General features: G+C 36.0%; 3 protein-coding genes across 3 annotated transcripts; 1 reads left to right on the top strand and 2 right to left on the bottom strand.

Annotated features, from left to right (window-relative positions):
- Positions 1-1,683: 1,683 nt before the first annotated feature.
- On the bottom strand, positions 1,684-5,927 carry Ift46 (intraflagellar transport 46). Its single transcript, XM_076768304.1, has 3 exons — positions 5,580-5,927; positions 5,152-5,343; positions 1,684-2,260 (listed from the first exon to the last, which is right to left on the bottom strand). The coding sequence occupies exons 1-3, from the start codon at positions 5,792-5,794 to the stop codon at positions 1,684-1,686; spliced, it is 984 nt and encodes a 327-aa protein (XP_076624419.1). The 5' UTR covers positions 5,795-5,927.
- Positions 5,928-7,138: 1,211 nt separating this feature from the next.
- Positions 7,139-12,989, bottom strand: LOC143343898 (uncharacterized). The gene is made up of 3 exons (XM_076769261.1): positions 12,567-12,989; positions 8,078-8,548; positions 7,139-7,752 (listed from the first exon to the last, which is right to left on the bottom strand). The coding sequence occupies exons 1-3, from the start codon at positions 12,579-12,581 to the stop codon at positions 7,663-7,665; spliced, it is 576 nt and encodes a 191-aa protein (XP_076625376.1). The 5' UTR covers positions 12,582-12,989; the 3' UTR covers positions 7,139-7,662.
- Positions 12,990-15,555: 2,566 nt separating this feature from the next.
- Positions 15,556-20,932, top strand: LOC143343520 (dynein beta chain, ciliary-like). Its single transcript, XM_076768498.1, has 14 exons — positions 15,556-15,687; positions 15,916-16,146; positions 17,280-17,387; positions 17,461-17,677; positions 17,840-17,992; positions 18,189-18,397; positions 18,460-18,693; positions 18,876-19,079; positions 19,177-19,368; positions 19,436-19,645; positions 19,778-20,052; positions 20,234-20,352; positions 20,461-20,778; positions 20,868-20,932. Exons 1-14 carry the CDS (start codon positions 15,556-15,558, stop codon positions 20,930-20,932), a joined length of 2,667 nt encoding a protein of 888 aa, XP_076624613.1.
- The last annotated feature ends 96 nt before the right edge of the window (positions 20,933-21,028 follow it).

Raw genomic sequence — 21,028 nt, 5'->3', positions numbered from 1 at the left:
TCTACGAGCTCACGTACGCGTGATGTGGAATATGTGAGTAGGACACCGGGTGCTGAATCTGGCATCTCTGTATACGAGTAGCCTTACACCATAGACGAGGTATACGAGATCTTACACCTTATGGACTTTCGTGGCTCAATCTGACTGCCATACCGAACTGAAAATTCGGAGGACAGGTGAGTTGACTATGGAACGGATTAAAAACCGCAATTTTCAAACGACGATAACACCTACAATAGTGAATATATTTCAATGAAACGTTTTTCTGACGTAGAGCTCATGGGTGCCTATAAAACCTGCTGGCCTCTGGTAACTCCTGTTGACCACTGCTGAACTTCGTTGACAAGTACTGACATGATATATACGTATTAAAGCTTTGTATAATGTAAATCTATGGCAAATAAATTATATAATTTAAAGAATTCTATCTGTTCTCATCATTTTTACCTTTCTTGTCCTCTCCCCATTATTCCCTTAGCTATAAGATACATGCCACCTCTTCGCAAGGCTGCCAGCACTTTGGAAATGTTCCAGACACTTTGGAAATCCGGATGGTAAAACACCCAAGTTTGTCGTGGAATAGTTTGCTATTTTCAGCGATAGATGGCGCTTATTTATCGACCTCAAACCCCCTGGTGTTAAAACGCCCAAGTTTGTCGTGGAATAGTTCGTTACCTTCAACGCTAGATGGCGCTTATTTACCGACCTCAAGCCCCCTGGTGTTAAAACGTCCAAGTTTGTCGAGAAATCCATCTAGCGTGGACGATGCGAACTATTCCACGACAAACTTGGGCGTTTTAGCACCAGGGGGCCTGAGGTCGGTAAATAAGCGCCATCTATCGTTGAAAATAGTGAATTATTCCACGACAAACTTGGGCGTTTTAGCACCAGGGGGTTTGAGGTCGAAAAATAAGCGCCATCTATCGCTGAAAATAAAGAACTATCCTACGCAACTTGGGCGGCTCTCTCGACTCCCACGAGACTGTTCGAAATTACTTCGAGTAGCTTGGAACAAATTATTTCGCGAAAAATGATTAATTACGCATACTGATGGGCCCTATCATTATTCATATACCACATATTGTTAAGAATTGCTCAAACTATTGCGTTGGAATGTTAAACAATGCTAAGTTTTATTTATAATTGTTTAATTCACACCATCGTCGAGTAAGTACTCTGTATAGAGTTCACATACAGCGATTGGTATTCTCGTAAAAAATTATTTTAATATTTATCAAGCTTTCGTATCGCTCGAACCAATGAACTCCATTTTCTGTCTCACTTACTCCTATGTTCATTTCTAAATCTATTAATAACGTTGCGAGTAACACAAAAATGGTAATGGGGCTCTAGAGCCCCATAAAAATGGCCCGAAAAAATACATTGGGTGAAAGGTCTACTCATATACTTGGCCCGTGTTTCGATTACAAAAGATTAACAATAAAGGTAAAATAACAAATTGACATGTGAAAGGAAGTTGCAAACTCAGTTTAGTAACTCTTACTTATTTAATTATAATAGAGAGCAACAAATTATAGATAATTCTGACGCAATTTGTCTCTTAACTGGCCACTTATTGGTACGTTCTTCTTTGTACACACTCGTACCAATAATTTTGTGACTATTTGGCGTCCGTCTTGTAAATTCTAGTCCCCCAGGGATTCGTGCCAATAATTTTAAAACTTAATACTTCTGAGCTCTGGCATTGCGTACCTCCAAGTAGAGAGTGAAAAGCGTGTGAAGCGCCTCCATTCTCGAGCCTTCCTCCGCTGGAATATCGAGAAGGTTGCAAACGATATCGACGAGACCCGGTAGGTCGCAGTCCAGCTTCGCGAAATCCAATTCCATTTCGTTCAGCTTCTCCTCGACTTCGGGCGGCCATTGTTGGAGCAAAGCGTCGATGTCGGGCATGGGCTTCGTCAGATTAACAGCCGGCGGATGTTTGCTTCTGTGAAGCTGATTTATGTCATCGATCCACTTGTCGATGGACTTTACGTTCTTTTCGGCGTCTTCGATCCGTTTCACCACCGTTTGCCTGGCCGCGCCCGCGCTCCTCAAATGGCTACGTAATTGCAAGTGCAACACAGCTGGATCGGATTGATTGGTGCACGGCTCGTCCAGAACGGTCAAACCGATTTTGTCCTCCACTGCATCCGGTCGAGAAATCTTTATGAACGCGTCTATGTCGCCGACCGCCGGTATGTAGTCGGGGATGAACGGTATCAGCTTGTAGTTTAGCTCGATCTTCTGCGGCGTGTATCTGTTTTTTAATCGAAAATTGAATTTTTCAATGCCTGATACGCGTTTGAAAATTCGACGATTACAGTAACGATCATTAACACTAAACCTACCGGTCAAATGAGCGTTTTTAAAATTTCGCTGAGAATTTCCAACACACAATATTATTTTAGCGCCATTTAACATCACGACTTTTCTTATAATAGTATAGGTGAAATGAATTTTACAATATCCACTTCCATTCTTATTGTTTGTTTTCTGAGAAAAATATGTAGTCTGTTGAATGATTTATGGTTTTTTGGTAAAGAGTTGGACAAAATTTGGTAGCAAATTCTGGTTAATTTCCGATGTAAATGGGAACTGTATGTATAGCAAAGACGAAAGGAGAGAATTTTTAGTTTCCACTGTCCTAGAATAGTCTAACAACGCATATTAAAAATAGTTAAACTTTAGACCCGTGCAATTCTGAAACTACTAGTGCTTTATCTAAAATTGAGCCACTGTTAGAAGTGGTAAGGTCTCTCCTTTAAAATGGTTCTTGGTTTTTGGCGATCCGACTTTTCGTTTTCGAGATATCGTAAATTATGTAAAAGGTAATTTTTTAAATTCCACTCTCCGTCTTACAAGAGTCTATTAACGCGTATTGAAAAGTAATAAAACTTTGGATGCGTGCAGTTCCGAAACTATTAATGTTTTATCAATAATTCCGCCATTGTTAGTAGCGGTAAACCTTCTTCTTTGAAATGGTTTTTGGTTTTTGTCGATCCGACTTTTCGTTTTCGAGATATCGTAATTTATGTAAAAGGTAATTTTTTAAATTCCACTCTCCGCCTTACAAGAGTCTATTAACGCGTATTGAAAAGTAATAAAACTTTAGATGCGTGCAGTTTCGAAACTATTAATGTTTTATCAATAATTCCGCCATTGTTAGTAGCGGTAAACCTTCTTCTTTGAAATGGTTTTTGGTTTTTGTCGATCCGACTTTTCGTTTTCGAGATATCGTAATTTATGTAAAAGGTAATTTTTTAAATTCCACTCTCCGTCTTACAAGAGTCTATTAACGCGTATTGAAAAGTAATAAAACTTTAGATGCGTGCAGTTCCGAAACTATTAATGTTTTATCAATAATTCCGCCATTGTTAGTAGCGGTAAACCTTCCTCTTTGAAATGGTTTTTGGTTTTTGTCGATCCGACTTTTCGTTTTCGAGATATCGTAATTTATGTAAAAGGTAATTTTTTAAATTCCACTCTCCGTCTTACAAGAGTCTATTAACGCGTATTGAAAAGTAATAAAACTTTAGATGCGTGCAGTTCCGAAACTATTAATGTTTTATCAATAATTCCGCCATTGTTAGTAGCGGTAAACCTTCCTCTTTGAAATGGTTTTTGGTTTTTGTCGATCCGACTTTTCGTTTTCGAGATATCGTAATTTATGTAAAAGGTAATTTTTTAAATTCCGCTCTCCGTCTTACAAGAGTCTATTAACGCGTATTGAAAAGTAATAAAACTTTAGATGCGTGCAGTTCCGAAACTATTAATGTTTTATCAATAATTTCGCCATTGTTAGAAGCGGTAAACCTTCCTCTTTGAAATGGTTTTTGGTTTTTGTCGATCGGACTTTTCGTTTTCGAGATATCGTAATTTATGTAAAGGGGTATTTTTCTTAATTTGACTATCTCTGTCTCCGTCTGACGCGTCGCGCTGGACCTCCTTGTCGCGCGTGAGTCGAGACAGTCACGTGACCAGGAAGTCGTAGTATTTCCAAGAATTTACTACGCACTGTTTACTATTTTCACGCGCGCGTGTTCATTGATCTCAATGAAACGTAAAACAAACGCTTCGAACCCTTCTATCTCCGGAACTAATAAAGCTATCGACTCTCACAAACGCTCATTTTAAAGGGCATTTCATCCCCTATCCAATGACTACACCAACTACTATAATTTATGCCGTCTTCTATGATTATTTTACAATTTACTTTGACGCTACATACCCAAAGAAGTTTCAACAATTCCTATTGATTATACGACTGATGTGCGATAAAACTAGATTATAAATTATTCATTTAATTGAAAATTAATTTAAATTTAAATACAAGATGTTTGCGTAATTACTAGCCAGTACTTTTTCTTAAATAAGCGTTTTCTCTAGAACTAATTACGGTATCGACTTGGGCGTTTTATCTTCTATCCGATGAAAATTAAAAGTCTTTTTAACATAAATGAGAAGGATATCTTACGAATAAACATCAAAACACAAGTTTCTAAACATATAATACACAAATTATAAGTACGTTGCCTCGTAAAAGAGAAAGAAAGACTGGTCATTTGACCGATCATGGTAGGAATGGGTATACATGAAGTGCCGGTAGATTTAATGTTAAAATAAGCCCCAGACGTGATTCCTAAATCGAATCTTTTGTAGTTTCCATTTTATTTTAAATCAAACCCGTTACTTGTACCTTAGTATATTTTGAAACAGTTCCTTCGCTTCCATGGATACATCCAAGCCCTCAAAGTCCTTAGGATTGTACATTTCGAATCGAAAATTGAATTTTGCAATGCCTGATACGCGTTTGAAAATTCGGTGATTACAGTAACGATCATTAAAATAAGCCCCAGACGTGATTCATAAATCGAATCTTTTGTAGTTTCCATTTTATTTTAAATCAAACCCGTTACTCGTACCTTAGTATATTTTGAAATAGTTCCTTCGCTTCCATGGATACATCCAAGTCCTCAAAGTCCTTAGGATTGTACATTTCGAATCGAAAATTGAATTTTGCAATGCCTGATACGCGTTTGAAAATTCGGTGATTACAGTAACGATCATTAAAATAAGCCCCAGACGTGATTCATAAATCGAATCTTTTGTAGTTTCCATTTTATTTTAAATCAAACCCGTTACTCGTACCTTAGTATATTTTGAAACAGTTCCTTCGCTTCCATGGATACATCCAAGTCCTCAAAGTCCTTAGGGTTGTACATTTCGATCGGTTGCGCATTGTTCGTCCCCTGTATGTCGTCGTCGTCGCTTTCTTCGCTGTCAGACGGATCGCTGGTGATTCCCATTGATTTACCAAAGGTATTGTCATTGTCCGAATATCTGAAAAACGGTGACTTTTGTTAGAAAACGCTAATGAAGATGGTTATTGACAAAGGCCTCAAAACGATCTGGAGTCATGATGTAAGATGTTTGGTTTGAATTCTTCTGATATGACATCATACTTCATTTCAGATCAGCTCGAAATAGAAACCTTTCACTAGTGCTGTATCTATCTTCTCGTAATATCATTACTCGATCCAAACATCTGACAATTATTCCATCAATATTTTAAATACCTTTGGAAGTTCAATTTCGTGCGCGGCGAATTTATCCCCATAGAGGTCGGACTCTCGTTTTTTGGGGTTGGTCTCAGTCTTCTCGAGCTTGGTGGTCTATGACTGACTGGACTTTGGATCTCCTCGGCGTTACGAACGTCGATGCTCTCGTCAAACTTCGTAAACGCCGAAATATTGTGCGTCTCATCTTCGTCGCTGCTGTCCTTGACGTCCATTGTCTGACAATGCCCATCCGCCTCGACGAATCGAAACAATTACTGCTGAATTATTGCCAGTGATACACCATAGAACCTACTGAACGATTGTTTTGGTTCACGAGGGTTAGTGGTTTCCATGGTCACGACGCTGGTCTACCACAGACCAGGAATACGAGTAGACTTTTCACCCAATGTATTTTTTCGGCCTATTTTTCTAGGGCTCTAGAACCCCATTACATTTTCGAGTCACTCGTAACGTTACCAACAGATTTAGAAATAAACACAAGAGGAAGTGAGACAGAAAATGAAGTTCATTGGTTCGAGTGATACAAAAGCTTGACAAATATTAAAATAATTTTTCACGCGAATACCAATCGCTGTATGTGAACTCTATACAGAGTACTTACTCGACGATGGTGTGAATTAAACAGTTATAAATAAAACTTAGCATTGTTTAACATTCCAACGCAATAGTTTGAGCAATTCTTAACAATATGTGGTATATGAATAACGATAGGGCCCATCAGTATGCGTAAATAATCATTTTTCGCGAAATAATTTGTCCACCGGACGGATCAAGATGGCTGACGCACGCTGTGCTCTACCCACTCCTCCGTCACTACATTAACAGTAGGTTTACGGTACGCGTCAATTTGACGCATTTAGATTCTAAACTTAACGTTATAGGGCTCATAAATATTATTTGTTAGCAATTTATGTTGAATTGAATCGATGTAACGGTATGGAAGTATACTCTAATTAAAAGGAAAAACTGCATTTCTAACACGTCTTAAATATATATAATAAGATATATACAATAAGAAAGACTTTCTTATGTTACTTCTAACTGTGATAAAAATAATTATAACGTTTATTTTTTGTTATTCTTTTATATTCCAAGTAATAAATAATGATTTATGCAAAACTTGTGGTCATTGGTTCACTTATGCTCCATACTGTACGTCTTGTAGTTTTATAATTATTTCAATACATATACCCTCGAAATCCTAACCATTTCCGAGAAAAAAATTCCTTTCCGAAAATATAATTTCAGGCCGGAAATGTTACCCGAATGCACCATAACTCTTAAACGGATTGGAGGATTTTAATTTGACGAATGAGGTTTATTTTGGCGAAGAATACTTTGAAATTCTAAGAATGTTTGAAAAGTTGTTCCTCAACTCCATAACTCTTACAATAGTGAATGTATTTCATTGGTCCTACCTCATGGCATGTCCTTGGTCTTCACTGGATCGCTAACCTTGATGTCAACCTCATTGTTGACCATCAAACAATGAAAAAACAAAGGAATTCTACAAAAGTATAAATACTTTTATTAAAATATACATAGATTGGTTACAATCTTTTTCACATACTAATCAGGAATTGAGATATCGCGCTACTGTGCTCTCTGATAACTTTTAACCAGCGTTTATTTTCAAGGATATTGAAGTTGGATCGAAAGTATAATAAAACAAAAATTTAAGGAATACGTACGTCTAACACGTTAAACGCAGAAATTGTATTGTCTCGCTTTCGAAAACGCGTCAGTGTATCGACAAAAGGAAACGAATAGAAATTCTATTTTTCTATAAAATATTTCAATAAAATCCATTTAAATAGTGTAAACATATTTTTAAATATTATATGCATAGTAGAGTATTATTTTAAACAATATGATACATTCGATTTCCCGAGACCGACATAGCGTTCAACGTGTTAAGACACTGTTTCACTCGCCTATACGAACATTGGAAGTGTAGTTAATCGATATGAATCCGAATTACGATACGGTGGAAATTAGGAAAATCTGTAGAACCAAGAAATTCAGGTGCTCGTAGCAATCCATTCGCGATAATTATTATTATCAAATATTATTACACTATCTAGTAGGGACCTCCAGAGCCCGACGATGGTGGACCATAGTTATTCGATGGAGGTTGTGGAGGCCCGTACTCTGCATTCTGTGCCTCTTTCTGCAAAACAACCACCTCTGTCAATGAACTGTCACGGAAAATTGTTAATTTTCATTTAACACTCCGAGGACCACTGTCGCTTGCACATGGTTGTTTCTATTTAATCTATCACGTTCAAGTTTTATCTCGTATACTAATTATAGAACCAACATTTATAAGTCGATGATTCAAGCAAACTGTAAATTTCAATGCAGAAACGTTCACAATTCAGAGATGGCTTGTAACGAATATTTCATACGAAGATACTTTCTTTGAAGATATTTACAGGGACGAGGTCTGCGAATTAATGAAATTTATAATTGCATGTTTTTTAGATGGTCGTTACCTGAGTTTTGTATCGGATGAAGTAGACTTCCGGTTTGCTGGGTTGCGTGGGCGCTTGCGTCGGTAGCACCACCTCCGGAGCTTCTTCCGGTTTCTTCACCAACACGTAGATCAACGTTTTCTCTTCGTCTTGGGGCGGCAATGGCGGCAACGCGGGGGCGGTCGGCGTCGGCGGCGTCGGGGCTTTTATGAAGACGATCTTGTAATGCTTTTGCGGCGGCGCAGCGGGTGGTGTGTATTTTGGTGGTTTGTATTCGGGGGCTTCCGGAGGTGGCACGTGAACGTAAACGTGTTTGTGAACGACGGGTTGTTGCTGAGGCGGTCCATAACGATCCGGTGACGAAGGTGGACCGTAACTTCCGGATCCGCCTGACAGATCACCGCCGCTCGATGGAGGAAAGTACGAATTCACTGGCGGTTCCGGTGCTGGTTTCGAGTATACTGTCGTCGATGCTACAAGCAGTAGCGTCACCTGAACATTAATTATAATTATCTTATTATTACTATTCTTCGGTCGTTTAATTCTTTTCAAAAGAAAATTAATTGCGTGTTTATTCTTTGGACATACAGACTGTTCGGCCACTCCTGACAAAAATTTTAATGACAGATTGTAGAGGCCAAAATAAGACGAAAATTAAGAATATCAATTTGTTGATGGTGGCTTCGTTAAAAAGTTATTAACATTTAAAGTTCCGCCCGTTCTGAATTTTTTTCTCGAAAATGCACAGGATTTCGGGGGTATATCTATTCACCAAAAATTATTGTAATTGACCCCCACAGCTAACAATATTTTTTTCAGATCGATTTGAAATATTTTAATTTCGTCGAAAAATTTCACACCTTCTCGAATTTTTTTCTAGAAAATGGGTAGGATTTCGGGGGTATGTCTATTCACCAAAAGTTATTGTAATTGACCCCCACAGCTAACAATATTTTTTTCAGAACGATTTGAAATATTCTAATTTCGTCGAAAAATTTCACACCTTCTCGAATTTTTTTCTAGAAAATGGGCAGGATTTCGGGGGTATATCTATTCACCAAAAATTATTGTAATTGACCCCTACAGCTAACAATATTTTTTTCAGAACGATTTGAAATATTTTAATTTCGTCGAAAAATTTCACACCTTCTCGAATTTTTTTCTAGAAAATGGGCAGGATTTCGGGTGTATGTGTATTCACCAAAAATGATTGTAATTGACCCCCACAGCTAACAATATTTTTTTCAGATCGATTTGAAATATTTTAATTTCGTCGAAAAATTTCACACCTTCTCGAATTTTTTTCTAGAAAATGGGCAGGATTTCGGGTGTATGTCTATTCACCAAAAATTATTGTAATTGACCCCTACAGCTAACAATATTTTTTTCAGAACGATTTGAAATTTCTGAATTTAATTGTTAATTACTTTTTAATGAAACCTCAATTAACAAATTAGTATTCTTGATTTTTGTCTTATTTTGGCCCCTAGAATCTCCCATTAAAATTTTTCTCTGTATATCCATTTCATCTTTATTAGTTTTAATTGTAAAATACAGGGTCTATGCAACTTCCAAAATATGCGTTGCTCGATAAAAATTTTTCTAAGCGAAGGCGTTTTGGAGATTTAAAGATCAACGATGAATATCAAATTCTGAATAAAAACGCGTGGATCCGTATTAGCCCTGAATCTAGTAACTAATGAGAAATTTTACTTTATCTCTTGACAATTTTCGCTGTCGTGCAGAAATCTGTGACAAGGTTCTCCAATTTGATATTACGAAAATTTTCAAGCGGCAAAGTGAAATTACTCGTTAGTTATTAAGGCGATCGATATAAACACAATACACATAATTCGATCGTTTGAAAGTGATCGAATTGTTTTCAGAAGAAAGTCAATCGCGTATTCAGAGTGCAAGCAGCCATGTGCTCACGTAGCCAATATGTACAGAAACTGAATGCTTGCGGGTCTTTCACAAGTGATTTTCTACCACAGTAAATTGTAACGTTTACGCAACTACTTTCCTTAACATATACAATGAAATACAATGAAACAGAGATAATCGTACCGTTCGCTGCTCTCGATGTCCGACTAAATTTTCATTACATTTTTATCGGAGTAAAATCAGATTTTCACGTGGGAAAAAATTGCCCGAGAGAAAATCCTCCATTAAATTGTTTAACTAATTAATCAAATATAAAATTCTCTTTTCTCCCCTTTTCCAAACGACACTAGTATTATTTTCGAAAAGGAAATTGTACATAAGAATGTGTGTTGTTAGGGTGCCTGATAAACTATACATCAAGCACAAGGTTTACAGTTAAACAGGTAAACAGTTTCGAATTTGATGGAAACTTGACGAATTTGAACAAACATCAGTTGCATTTCCAGTGATTATGGATAAAAGATACATTGAAATTTGACAGCATCTTAAAAAGAAATAAATATTTATTTATTACTTGCACAGATTTCCACAGTCCAGATATATCACTTTCTAACTTTTAAATTATCTCATGATTTATTTCTATTGTTAGCATTGTACATACTCGCTTTTCAACAATAATTATATGTGAACGCGTACAATATAAGTTTCACAATTAATTATTACAATCAGAATTAATCTTTCGATAAGAAAGTATTCTCTATTTAATTAACGCTACGTTCGAATAGTAAAGGATTCGCATCGTAGGAGATTTATATCTATATGTATACGTATAACAAAGCTTGCAACCAGGATATTGAAAATAAAATAAATAAATAAGGTATCTAAATATGTACAATATTTTTTATAGGAAAACATATTCTTAATAACGAGATAAAGTAAACAGGCAATGACTCGAGCAACAAACCGATAAACATCGCAACGTATCGTTTACTCGTAGCTATATGTTCGATCGATTTTACTGGCTAAAATAACGTTGGACAAGTTACTCGATCAATTTCGTAAACTATCGATAAATGGGTGGTAATTACGTAACTGGAAGCAATGATGAAAATAAATTCAACGGCATAGAGATGAAAAAATAGAGCGTGCAAACTTGAAAGTGGAAAGCTATAATCCGAAAGTAAAAGTAAGAGATCGTTATTTATTTTCAGATTTATCCGCTGGAAATAATTGCTGTGATACGTTAATTACTGCGCTGGTTTTCTTTGCGATAATTTCATTTTCTTTCTCTGTTTTTCACAAAGAGCGCATCAGTCGCGTTGGTCTGGTAATTTTCAGGTCGGAATTTTGAAAATTCTGTTCAGCGTTTCTCCGATCAGTGATTAAAAAAATGTTTGATCTCAGAAGGTTACGCCTCTTGTACAATTCGAATCAGACTTACGGTCGTTCCCAAAGTTTAAGGAGACATTAAAACGTAAATTGCAATTGGATCAAGAGTAAATCCGACGAACGGAACCGATAAAATGTGTTGCATCGAACGGCGATTATGTCGATAAAAAAATATGTACTATTTGAAGAACAATAAATTTACTTTGTTTACAGATCAGTTTCATTAATTCCTCTTATCTCAAACATATTTTTATAGAACACAATTTATTTGATAACCGTTTCGCGTATTTTCACTCGCGCATTACACGGCCTTGATCTAAATGAAGTTTATTTCATTCAACGTTTGATTATAATCTCGATGTAAAGCAAACCAATTAGGGGAATTGCGTACAAGAATTCTCTTCGTCTACACTGTCGAAATAAAACTGTTAAAAAGTTCCAAAGAATACTGACTTTCGATGAATATTCGAAACTCTTTTGTGTGTTTATTAATTAAACAGAGGCGTGGGGGGGTCGGTTGGTATATAGTAGAAGCAGCATAATAGTTTTGATCGTTAATTCTTGCGTTAATTCCAACAGATCCAGAGCATAATGCATATCCAATTAGATAAAACGAGTATATTATTGAATATTAGCTCTCTCTTTGGAGGAAATATTTACTTTCTCATTAAAAAGTTGTTCGAAATAATAAAATATTCTACACCATAATATCACAGCTGTTTCTTTGGACTTTATTTAGACGATGGAGGATTAATGATACTTTTCGGTGCAGTTAACGAGTTTAAGCAACGTTAATACCCTGCGATTAAAAATAATTACAGAGATAAAAATCTGTGGTCGTACGTACAGTTGATTCTTTTCTCTTTGTATTTTCTACCTTATTGTTAATTGTCTGTCGTTAAATTTTTCAACAGTTCTTATCGTTAAACGCACCACTCGTTTCGAGCACCTTTATTTTAATAATCCATTTTATATATTCGATATTAGATTCTATTGTAAGTAAGGAATAAAAAAAATGACTGTTTTCTTAGTTACCGTTTAATAAATTATTTGATAAAAATTGGAAAGGGAGACGAATTTTTATGAATCATGGAGAAAGGGTTGTGGACGAAAATCACAATAAGAGCGTAGGTGGAACTCAACGAACGAACCATGAAAAATGTTTTCAAGGTAAGTATTGGAAAAAATGGTTAGGAGTTTGAACGAAAATCGCAATAAGAGCGTGGGTGGAACTCACCAAATGAACCAACATGCTCTTTCGTTGAACTTTGCGATGACTGGGAGGGTACGTAGCCGAATTGAAGACGATACAAAGAGAACGTCCTTCACTGGCGATCTTTCACTGTTATGTCGGTTGGTTCGACGCATTCGGACTTTTATACGGACTAAGAGGGGGGAAACGAAGCATCCTCGATCTTCTTTCTTCGCCCGTTCGATCGTCGATCGTTCGATCTTCGTTCATAGGGCTACGTAACCCTGATCTTATTACGATTAACGGAGGTGTTTGCTTTTCCTCTTTAGCGTACAATCAGGCGAAATTCACACGAAGAGCAGAGGATACCTTGCAGCGCCAATTAAATCTTAAAATTCTTCTTCGTTTATCGTTCATCTTAATTTAATTATTTTTAGAATATCCACTTTGTTCAACGAGCACGCGACGATTTTTATTTTACCCGTTTCTAATACCTATACGTTCGTGTAAATATTCTTTTAAATCTTTCACACACTTAGTATCTTTTAAAACTCCAAATCCATATAGGTAAGCAAGACTCAGAAGACATTATATTAAATTTGAAGCATCGTTCAAGGCAATTTTATATACGATACATGTATTCATCGTCGTGAGTTTAGATTTATCGTGAAAGAAGAACGTTTCTTATAAAATTCGTTTTTCTGTTTTTTTTTTTTTTTTACTGAAAACGAATCAACGTTTCTATAAAACTTTACTACGCCCGTAGAATGACAATACTCTGTTACTACACGTACCTTTCCATATTGGGCAGGATACGGTCGCGTCGTGGCACAGAATTTCAGCGTCGGACAACGTTTGAATTAAAATTCAAAGTAAATCGTTTCGAGCGTAAATCGTCGTCCGGGGCTGGACGCGAACCGGTCGCGAAAAACTCGAGGCGTGAAATTCGCGTGCAGGAGTTGTATGTACGAGGAAAGTTGGCGTAAAACGAAACTAACGCCGCGCTATTATCGTTTCGAGATTACATGAAATCCCGATTACATCAAAGGCGATTGGGTAAGCCGGTACCCGATGCGCCACCGAGAAATTCTCGCGAAGGTTTCGTAGTTTCTGAGTCACGACCGAGATACGTTAACCGTTCCTCTCGAATGTCGAATCGACGGGCAACCGGGACGATAACGAAACGAGGCTACGGCGTTGGGACGTCCTTGATCATCGGTGTTTTATTCGGCCATTTTCTCCATAACATAATTCCAGAGGCAGGCGGCGAGACACGTAAAACGAAGACGAGCGAAAGTGTGCCCGGTAAGGTAGCCCTCACAGTGAAAGTCAAACTAATTACGAGACGGGCATGGGCACGTAAGATGTCCGGAGAGCTAGCGTTGCAAAACAATCCTCTCCGCTACGAATATTAACCCGGAACACCTGCCACTTTCCACTGTTCAAGCGAAAACCGTCCCACCATCCCTGATCCTTGCGTTTTTCTACACCTACCGCGTTCATTAATCTCTCCTAATTGGTTCACGGTCATCTTTTTTTTTTGCTCGTTATCACCCCTTTCCTGTAAATTGTAGTATGGCTAGTACAAAATCGGAGCATCCGAGGTACGTTGACGAGGGAAATTCTAATAAATGTTTTACTACATTGTGGAGGGTAACTCTAGCATTTGTAAATAAAAAAAAATTCGAAGAATGTAATTTTACAATAGGAAGAAGTAAATAATGAATTTCGATCGAAACATGCTAAAATGGTTTCAATCGGTGCAAAATATCATTTTCGTTCAAGTTACACTTTAAGGGTGTTTGTCATAAAGTTTTTATAATTGATTGACATAATTACACGTGGTAAATACCTTGCTGAGAAAGAGCAAGGTGCAGTTTTAGCATGTGAATTCGAGAAAGAAATGATTAAATTTGGATACTTTTAAAAAGTTGTCGAGGAATTGCACATCGAACCATTCAGCGTGTGTTTAAACGCACTCCTAATATAATTAGACGAGAACTAATTTCTGCACCTATACTTTCTAAATGCCACAAAATAGCGAGAAGTAATTTAATCTTAAAAATTAATACATTATGTTATTGCTTCCCATTTAACGTTCTGTATTAGGTAGTATTTTCCAAAGATAAGAAATTTAATCTCGACGGTTTACATTCAATTGATATTTAATAAAGTGTTATACTAATTTTTATATTAAAATACGTACTACTATAGGTACTATATTATTATACTATTTACAATAATATTAATCTGATATATTGCTACTTATATAGAGTGTTCGTCCACCCCTGGGAAAAATTTTAGTTAATAGTTAAGTTATTAAAAAATTAAATTAAATAATTTCAAATCATAGTAAAAAAATTATATTTAGTTACAGGGGTCAATTACAATCATTTTTGGTCATTACACATACCCTCGAAATCCTACCCACTTTCGAGAAAAAAATTCGAGAAGGTACTGAAATTTTTAGACGAAATTAAAAAATTTCAAATCATATTAAAAAAATTATATTTAGTTACAGGGGTCAATTACAATCATTTTTGGTCATTACACATACCCCCGAAATCCTACCCACTTTCGAGAAAAAAATTCGAGAAGGTGTGAAATTTTTGTATTGAAACTGTATGTAAATAAATAAGTTTTCAACAAATTATGTCATCCTTTCATTATTAAAATTAACTTATCCTTTCATTATAATTCAATAAGACACAATAGGACTAGACAAACAGTGTCCAAAAAGGATTATAACGATAATTTTAATCGTATGTTCGATAATCGAACCAAGTTAAGTTCTATTTAAACAATTGCTTAAAAAATAAGTTAAAAAATCAAGATATATTTAGTGTTCGTAATATAAGAACCGTTAATTTAAACGAGATTGAATGTTTGGCCCGAACATATCGCATTTCTCTATAACGTATCGTCATCTTTTTTTGTAAACGTGCAACAAGAAATAAACTGATATAGTCGTATTAATAATGCGGTTGAATTTAAATCAGTACATGCAATAAAGCAAATAATATTGGGAGGAAAAATGGCTGACAGAAGGGACGGTGAAAAAAAGGAAGAAAACGAGCTATTGGAGTATATCTACAATTATTTAACTTATTCGAGGAAACTGAAGATTGACAGATGGACGAAAATGTTATCAAATGCAGACTTTAAAGTATATTAATAGTTTTAGACAACTTCGATATAAATCAAAGTATTTCAATAGAAAAAATTAACTTTCTTTGTAAATATCTATTAACTAATTTATCACCACTCCCCCCAATAGAGAAAAATAAAAAAGAACCGAAATCTACGATTTATAAATTGTTATATTTTAAAATAGACATAGCGACGCGTTTTCTATCGACCACGTTACATTAATTTACTTGACTTTCGTGCACAGGATATAATTACCAAGTTCTTCAGCACGCCATCGGAGATGATCCTCGTGCTGCAACTGACCCCGGCTGGTGTGTTGGTGCCCCATCTGAAAATAGTAGAGTCTAGAGGAAAGTTGTCGTACTTTGTAAAGAGAAAAGCCCAGCTTGTTACCGAGATTAATTACAAGGACGTGCTGATCCCGGGTGACATGGCACCAAACGCGATCGAAGAACTGGCCGTACTTGTCGACGATGTTAGTTCCGACCATCGAATGGAATTATTATACAGGGTGTTCGGCCAACCCTGGGAAAAATTTTAATGGGAAACTGTAGAGGCCAAAATAAGACGAAAATCAAGAATATCAATTTGATGATGGAGGCTTCGTTAAAAAGATATTAACGTTTAAAGTTCCGCCAGTTCCGAATTTTTTTCTCGAAAATGCGCAGGATTTCGGGGGTATGTCTATTCACCAAAAGTTATTGTAATTGACCCCCACAGCTAACAATGTTTTTTTCAGAACGATTTGAAATATTTTAATTTCGTCGAAAAATTTCACACCTTCTCGAATTTTTTTCTAGAAAATGGGTAGGATTTCGAGGGTATGTCTAATGACCAAAAATAATTGTAATTGACCCCCACAGCTAACAATATTTTTTTCAGAACGATTTGAAATATTCTAATTTCGTCGAAAAATTTCACACCTTCTCGAATTTTTTTCTAGAAAATGGGCAGGATTTCGTGTGTATGTCTATTCACCAAAAATTATTGTAATTGCTCCCCACAGCTAACAATATTTTTTTCGGAACGATTTGAAATATTTTAATTTCGTCGAAAAATTTCACACCTTCTCGAATTTTTTTCTAGAAAATGGGTAGGATTTCGGGGGTATGTCTATTCACCAAAAATTATTGTAATTGACCCCCGCAACCGAAAATAATTTTTCCAAAACGATTTGAAATTTTTTTTCCCTGTCAAAAAATTTCACATCTTCTCGAATTTTTTTCTCGAAAGTGGGCAGGATTTCGAGAGTATGTCTAATGACCAAAAATAATTGTAATTGACCCTCGCAACCGAAAATAATTTTTCCAGAACGATTTGAAATTTTCGAATTTAATTGTTAATAACTATTTAACGAAGCCTCAGTCAAGAAATTGATATTCTTGATTTTCGTCTTATTTTGGTCTCTAGAATCCCCCATTAAAATTTTTCCCCGAGTTGGCCGAACACTCTGTATATATTTTTAAGTTATTTAAAAGTTTCGCGTTGATTACACAAGTTGTACAAGTTTAAGTTTATGGAAAGTATGTGGAAACTCGAATTTGATATTTGTTTTCGCGACCAAAATCTATTTAGGATTATATTGTATGTACGATATTTATTACCCAGGCGTACGTACCCATCTTATCTAATCCAAAAAATCACGGTGGATGGCCAGACGTTGTTCGCAAAGACGTGAAGAAACAAATTTACAATCTTCGGAGCCTGATATGGCAGGTAAAAGAATCGTAATCGGGCTGTTTTAAAACGGTGAATAATTTAAATTTTACACGAATATAAAATTGATTAGGTGAAGGGAAAGATAATAGGGCAGACATTGCTACCTATGCCGATGGGAATCGAGGAAATTGTCCAGAATAAATTAAATTCCGTAGCAGATGCTTCGAAAAGGTTGCGACTTAAGAACAATGTGGAGGAAATCGTGATAAAATGGGCGACCCAAATTAACGAGATCCTTCACGAAGAATTTTCGACGTTCTCGGCCAACGAACTTGCACGCACGTCTGGTAATTCTATTCATTTAGTTACTTTAAACGTTTGTACATTCGCTCGAATTGCACTCCAACTTCTGCTCTTCAACTTGGAGGAAAATTAATTGGATAATATCGCACACATTCGAACGTTACTATCTTTCAATTATTAGTCATTCGACGTTTAAATATCTTTAGAGTTGGATTACTGGGACTTGAGACTGAAAAATTTGGAATCGCTTTACCTTCAGTTAAAAGATCCAGGAGTAATACATATGGACATGTTTTTAGAAGAAACGAAAAGTCCATATTCCGAGTTTTTCAAGAATCTTATCAAGAACGTTGCTGCCAGTATGTATACAACGATTTCTGAAATAAGGGCCAAACAATTTGTAAAATATTTTAGACAGAATATTCTCACCTAAGGATACGTTTCTAGTTGACACGATTTAAGAATTCGACAAATAAATTAGAATATTAAATTGATTCGTTTCAAAGGACTATTTTTAATTTCTTCAGTTTCCAGTCGTTTATATTCTAATTTCAGCATTGCTGGAAACAAGGGACATCAACCTTTACTTGAAGCCTCTGGAATCTTATTTTCAAGAAATCGATCATACCGAATTTAAGCTTATCGGAGCGAAGTTGAAAGCTTTAATGCATTGCGCCTGTTTAATGTGGGCCAACTCGAAATATTACTCTATGGAAAGAATGATCGTTCTGTTACGTGAAATTTCGGATTTGCTCATCTCTCAGGTAACCATTTTTCTTACACGCATAATAACTTTATATTAACGATGAAATATACCTTTTTTCAGGCAATAAAATATATAAATCCGTCCACTTTATTCGAAGTAGACACCGAGGAAAATAGAGCGAAAATAGCAGAAGTCCTACCGTTTCTCGATAATTATCAGGATACATTTCGATCGTTTAAAGATAAAATTGAAAACTATTTCAAGCCTCCCGTTGAACCCGTTCCTTGGATATTTCACGAGAAATTAATTTTTGAAAGAATCCACATGTTCGAGAAGAGGCTTAAAGAGATCGAGGTTTAAAAATTTTATAAATTTTTCAACGTACAAACTTCAAATAAATGTAAAGGAAAAAGAAGAAAGATGTTTACAAACCCCTTGGCCCCTAGAATCTCTCATTAAAATTTCTCCCAGGGATGGTCGAACACCCTGTATATTTTCTGAAACTTATTTTTATAATTTTTATTGTTCGTTTACAGTCGTTGTTCGACGTCGTGCAGGATTATTTGAAGCTAGAAAGAATCGAAATGGCTGGTTTAAAAGCAAAATCTTTGCTCTCCATGGTCAATGACATTTACGAAGAGTTTATGAAATTGTATCACAATTTTGGAGATCTGCCTTACGTTGTTTTGTTGCCCGAAGAGACGCAATTCACGCAAGACTTGGAAGCATTTTTCACCGTAGTAAGTAAATTATTCAAAAGGAATGATCAACAATAGGAGAGAAAATTTATTAAGCAGCGAATTGATAAATAGCGTGTAAATTGTTTTTATACGAAAGGTGGATCAATTCGATCGACGTCTGGCAAGCATTTTCGACCAAGCATTCACGGAATGTCACAATTTGGAGTCGTTGTTTAAACTTATTTGGATAATGGGTTCAATTGCCAACAGGCCAATAATAATGGCTCAATTGTGGCACAATTACGAACATTTGATCGAAAGAATAGATCAACAGTTCAGCGATATAAAGGTGAAAATCGAATTGCACTCTAATCGAAATATTAAAGAAAACAAGTTGAAACCTTGCGTCTCCGTAGATCATGTTCGATGACTGTTTTAAATCAGATCAAAACGCGTCGAGTTTAATGGTGACCCTCTATTTGCCACCGGTAGCCGCAGCATTGTGTTTGTTATTGAAATTCCGAAAAAGATGTCGTTTTCCAGTCGAGTGTGCACATTTAGTCGATCACCCTTTGATCGTAGCAAAAATGACCAACGATCTAAAAGCCAAATTCGAAGAGCTCTTGGTAATTGTTAACAAAATAATTCAAAAATCATCTGTTTATTAAACATACAGCCAGCTTATTATTATTTGTTGAATTATTCGCGACGATTCCACGGAAAAGCAACTTGTCCAATTATATATTTCTTTGTTCAAGTCTCTTATCGACGAGAAGGAAAGAGAGATATTTGCTGCATGGGCAGTAAAGATGCCAGAAATTTGTGAAACCCACTTGTCGAAAACTTTGCTAAACGTTGGGGAAGACAAACTGTTAGAATTGAATTTCGACCCCGAATTGACGACTTTGTTAAGGGAAATTCGATATATGACAATTATGAAAAAGACCGACCTTCCCGAACAGGCCATCGAATTTTACAATAGATCACAGTTCTTTTTCAAAAGCACTTACAATCTGAATTTAATTGTAAAATGGTTAGTTCATTTTTTTGTAGAGTTTATTGAAATCTATTATAATTTGTCTCGTGCTTTATTTCGTACAAACTTTAAATATCGATAATAACGCAGTAGATTTATACTGTTCAATTGAGATATCGAAATACTATTTAAAAATTCTATTCTGGTACGTCTGCTGTTACTTAACTTGTCGATTTAGGTACAACAGAATTCGAAGTCAAAGTATCCCGGTGGAATTTGAGATAATAAAAGAAGAAGTTGATGGTATCGACGAGTTGATCGATCACGGGCAAGAAAATTATAATTGGAATTCTGAAGGTACGGACTAAATATTTCTTAAAAAATAATCTTGACTAATTTATACTCGATCTCCTCTGAAATTTTGGCATTGTAAAGTTTTCATTCGAGAGAAATGAAACGTTTCAGAGGTTCCGGAATACATTGACAAACTGTTGACAATTACGCGAAAACTGCACTCCAGAGTATTTCGTGCACAGGATAATTTAAAAAATATCATGGACGCGTTGTATTCTTGGGCGATGATGCCAGTTCTGTATCGCAAAGACGCGAGAGACGAAAATTTATTGGCGACCGCGGACAAAGACGACAGATTCCAAGAAAGGTTCAACGAAATCGAAGAAACCGCCACGGAACTCGAGCGAATTTTGCAGGAAAATTACAAACTGTTTTTCGATCTATTGCCGGATCACTTTTACGAAACAGACGAATTGGAATATTACGACGGTGAGCTTTTCACTTGTACAATTTAATGGCTAATTAAATATTTTTTAACGCTTTTTATCGAAATACGTGACGATTTATTCACGATATAGAAGAGTCTGAAGGTAAAACAGACGAGGCATCGCCAGAAGGAGACGAGGCTGAATCTGCAAAGTGAGATAAAAAGAAACACCATTGAGTATCTTAATTAAAGAAACGATAATTCTATATTTTTCGTAGACTGAACGAGGAGATGGAAGATGCAAAGTTACTG

Source organism: Colletes latitarsis, chromosome 7 (genome assembly GCF_051014445.1).
Source record: "Colletes latitarsis isolate SP2378_abdomen chromosome 7, iyColLati1, whole genome shotgun sequence".
Classification (NCBI taxonomy): domain Eukaryota; kingdom Metazoa; phylum Arthropoda; class Insecta; order Hymenoptera; family Colletidae; genus Colletes; species Colletes latitarsis.
The sequence above is the reverse complement of the archived record's forward strand: the minus strand, read 5'-3'. Positions and strand labels throughout refer to the sequence as shown.

Excerpts from the sequence above, each read along its gene's own strand:
- LOC143343898 (XM_076769261.1), bottom strand. Across the intron at positions 7,753-8,077 it reads TCATCCGATACAAAACTCAG|AAAGAGGCACAGAATGCAGA; the intron begins GTAACGACCATC and ends GTTGTTTTGCAG.
- Ift46 (XM_076768304.1), bottom strand. The coding sequence starts at position 5,794 with ATGGACGTCAAGGACAGCAGCGACGAAGATGAGACGCACAATATTTCG. Across the intron at positions 5,344-5,579 it reads ACGAAATTGAACTTCCAAAG|ATATTCGGACAATGACAATA; the intron begins GTATTTAAAATA and ends ACCGTTTTTCAG. Across the intron at positions 2,261-5,151 it reads CTGTTTCAAAATATACTAAG|ATACACGCCGCAGAAGATCG; the intron begins GTACGAGTAACG and ends ATTAAAAAACAG.
- LOC143343520 (XM_076768498.1), top strand. The coding sequence starts at position 15,556 with ATGGCTGACAGAAGGGACGGTGAAAAAAAGGAAGAAAACGAGCTATTG. Across the intron at positions 16,147-17,279 it reads TGGCCGTACTTGTCGACGAT|GCGTACGTACCCATCTTATC; the intron begins GTTAGTTCCGAC and ends TTTATTACCCAG. Across the intron at positions 20,353-20,460 it reads TTATAATTGGAATTCTGAAG|AGGTTCCGGAATACATTGAC; the intron begins GTACGGACTAAA and ends GAAACGTTTCAG.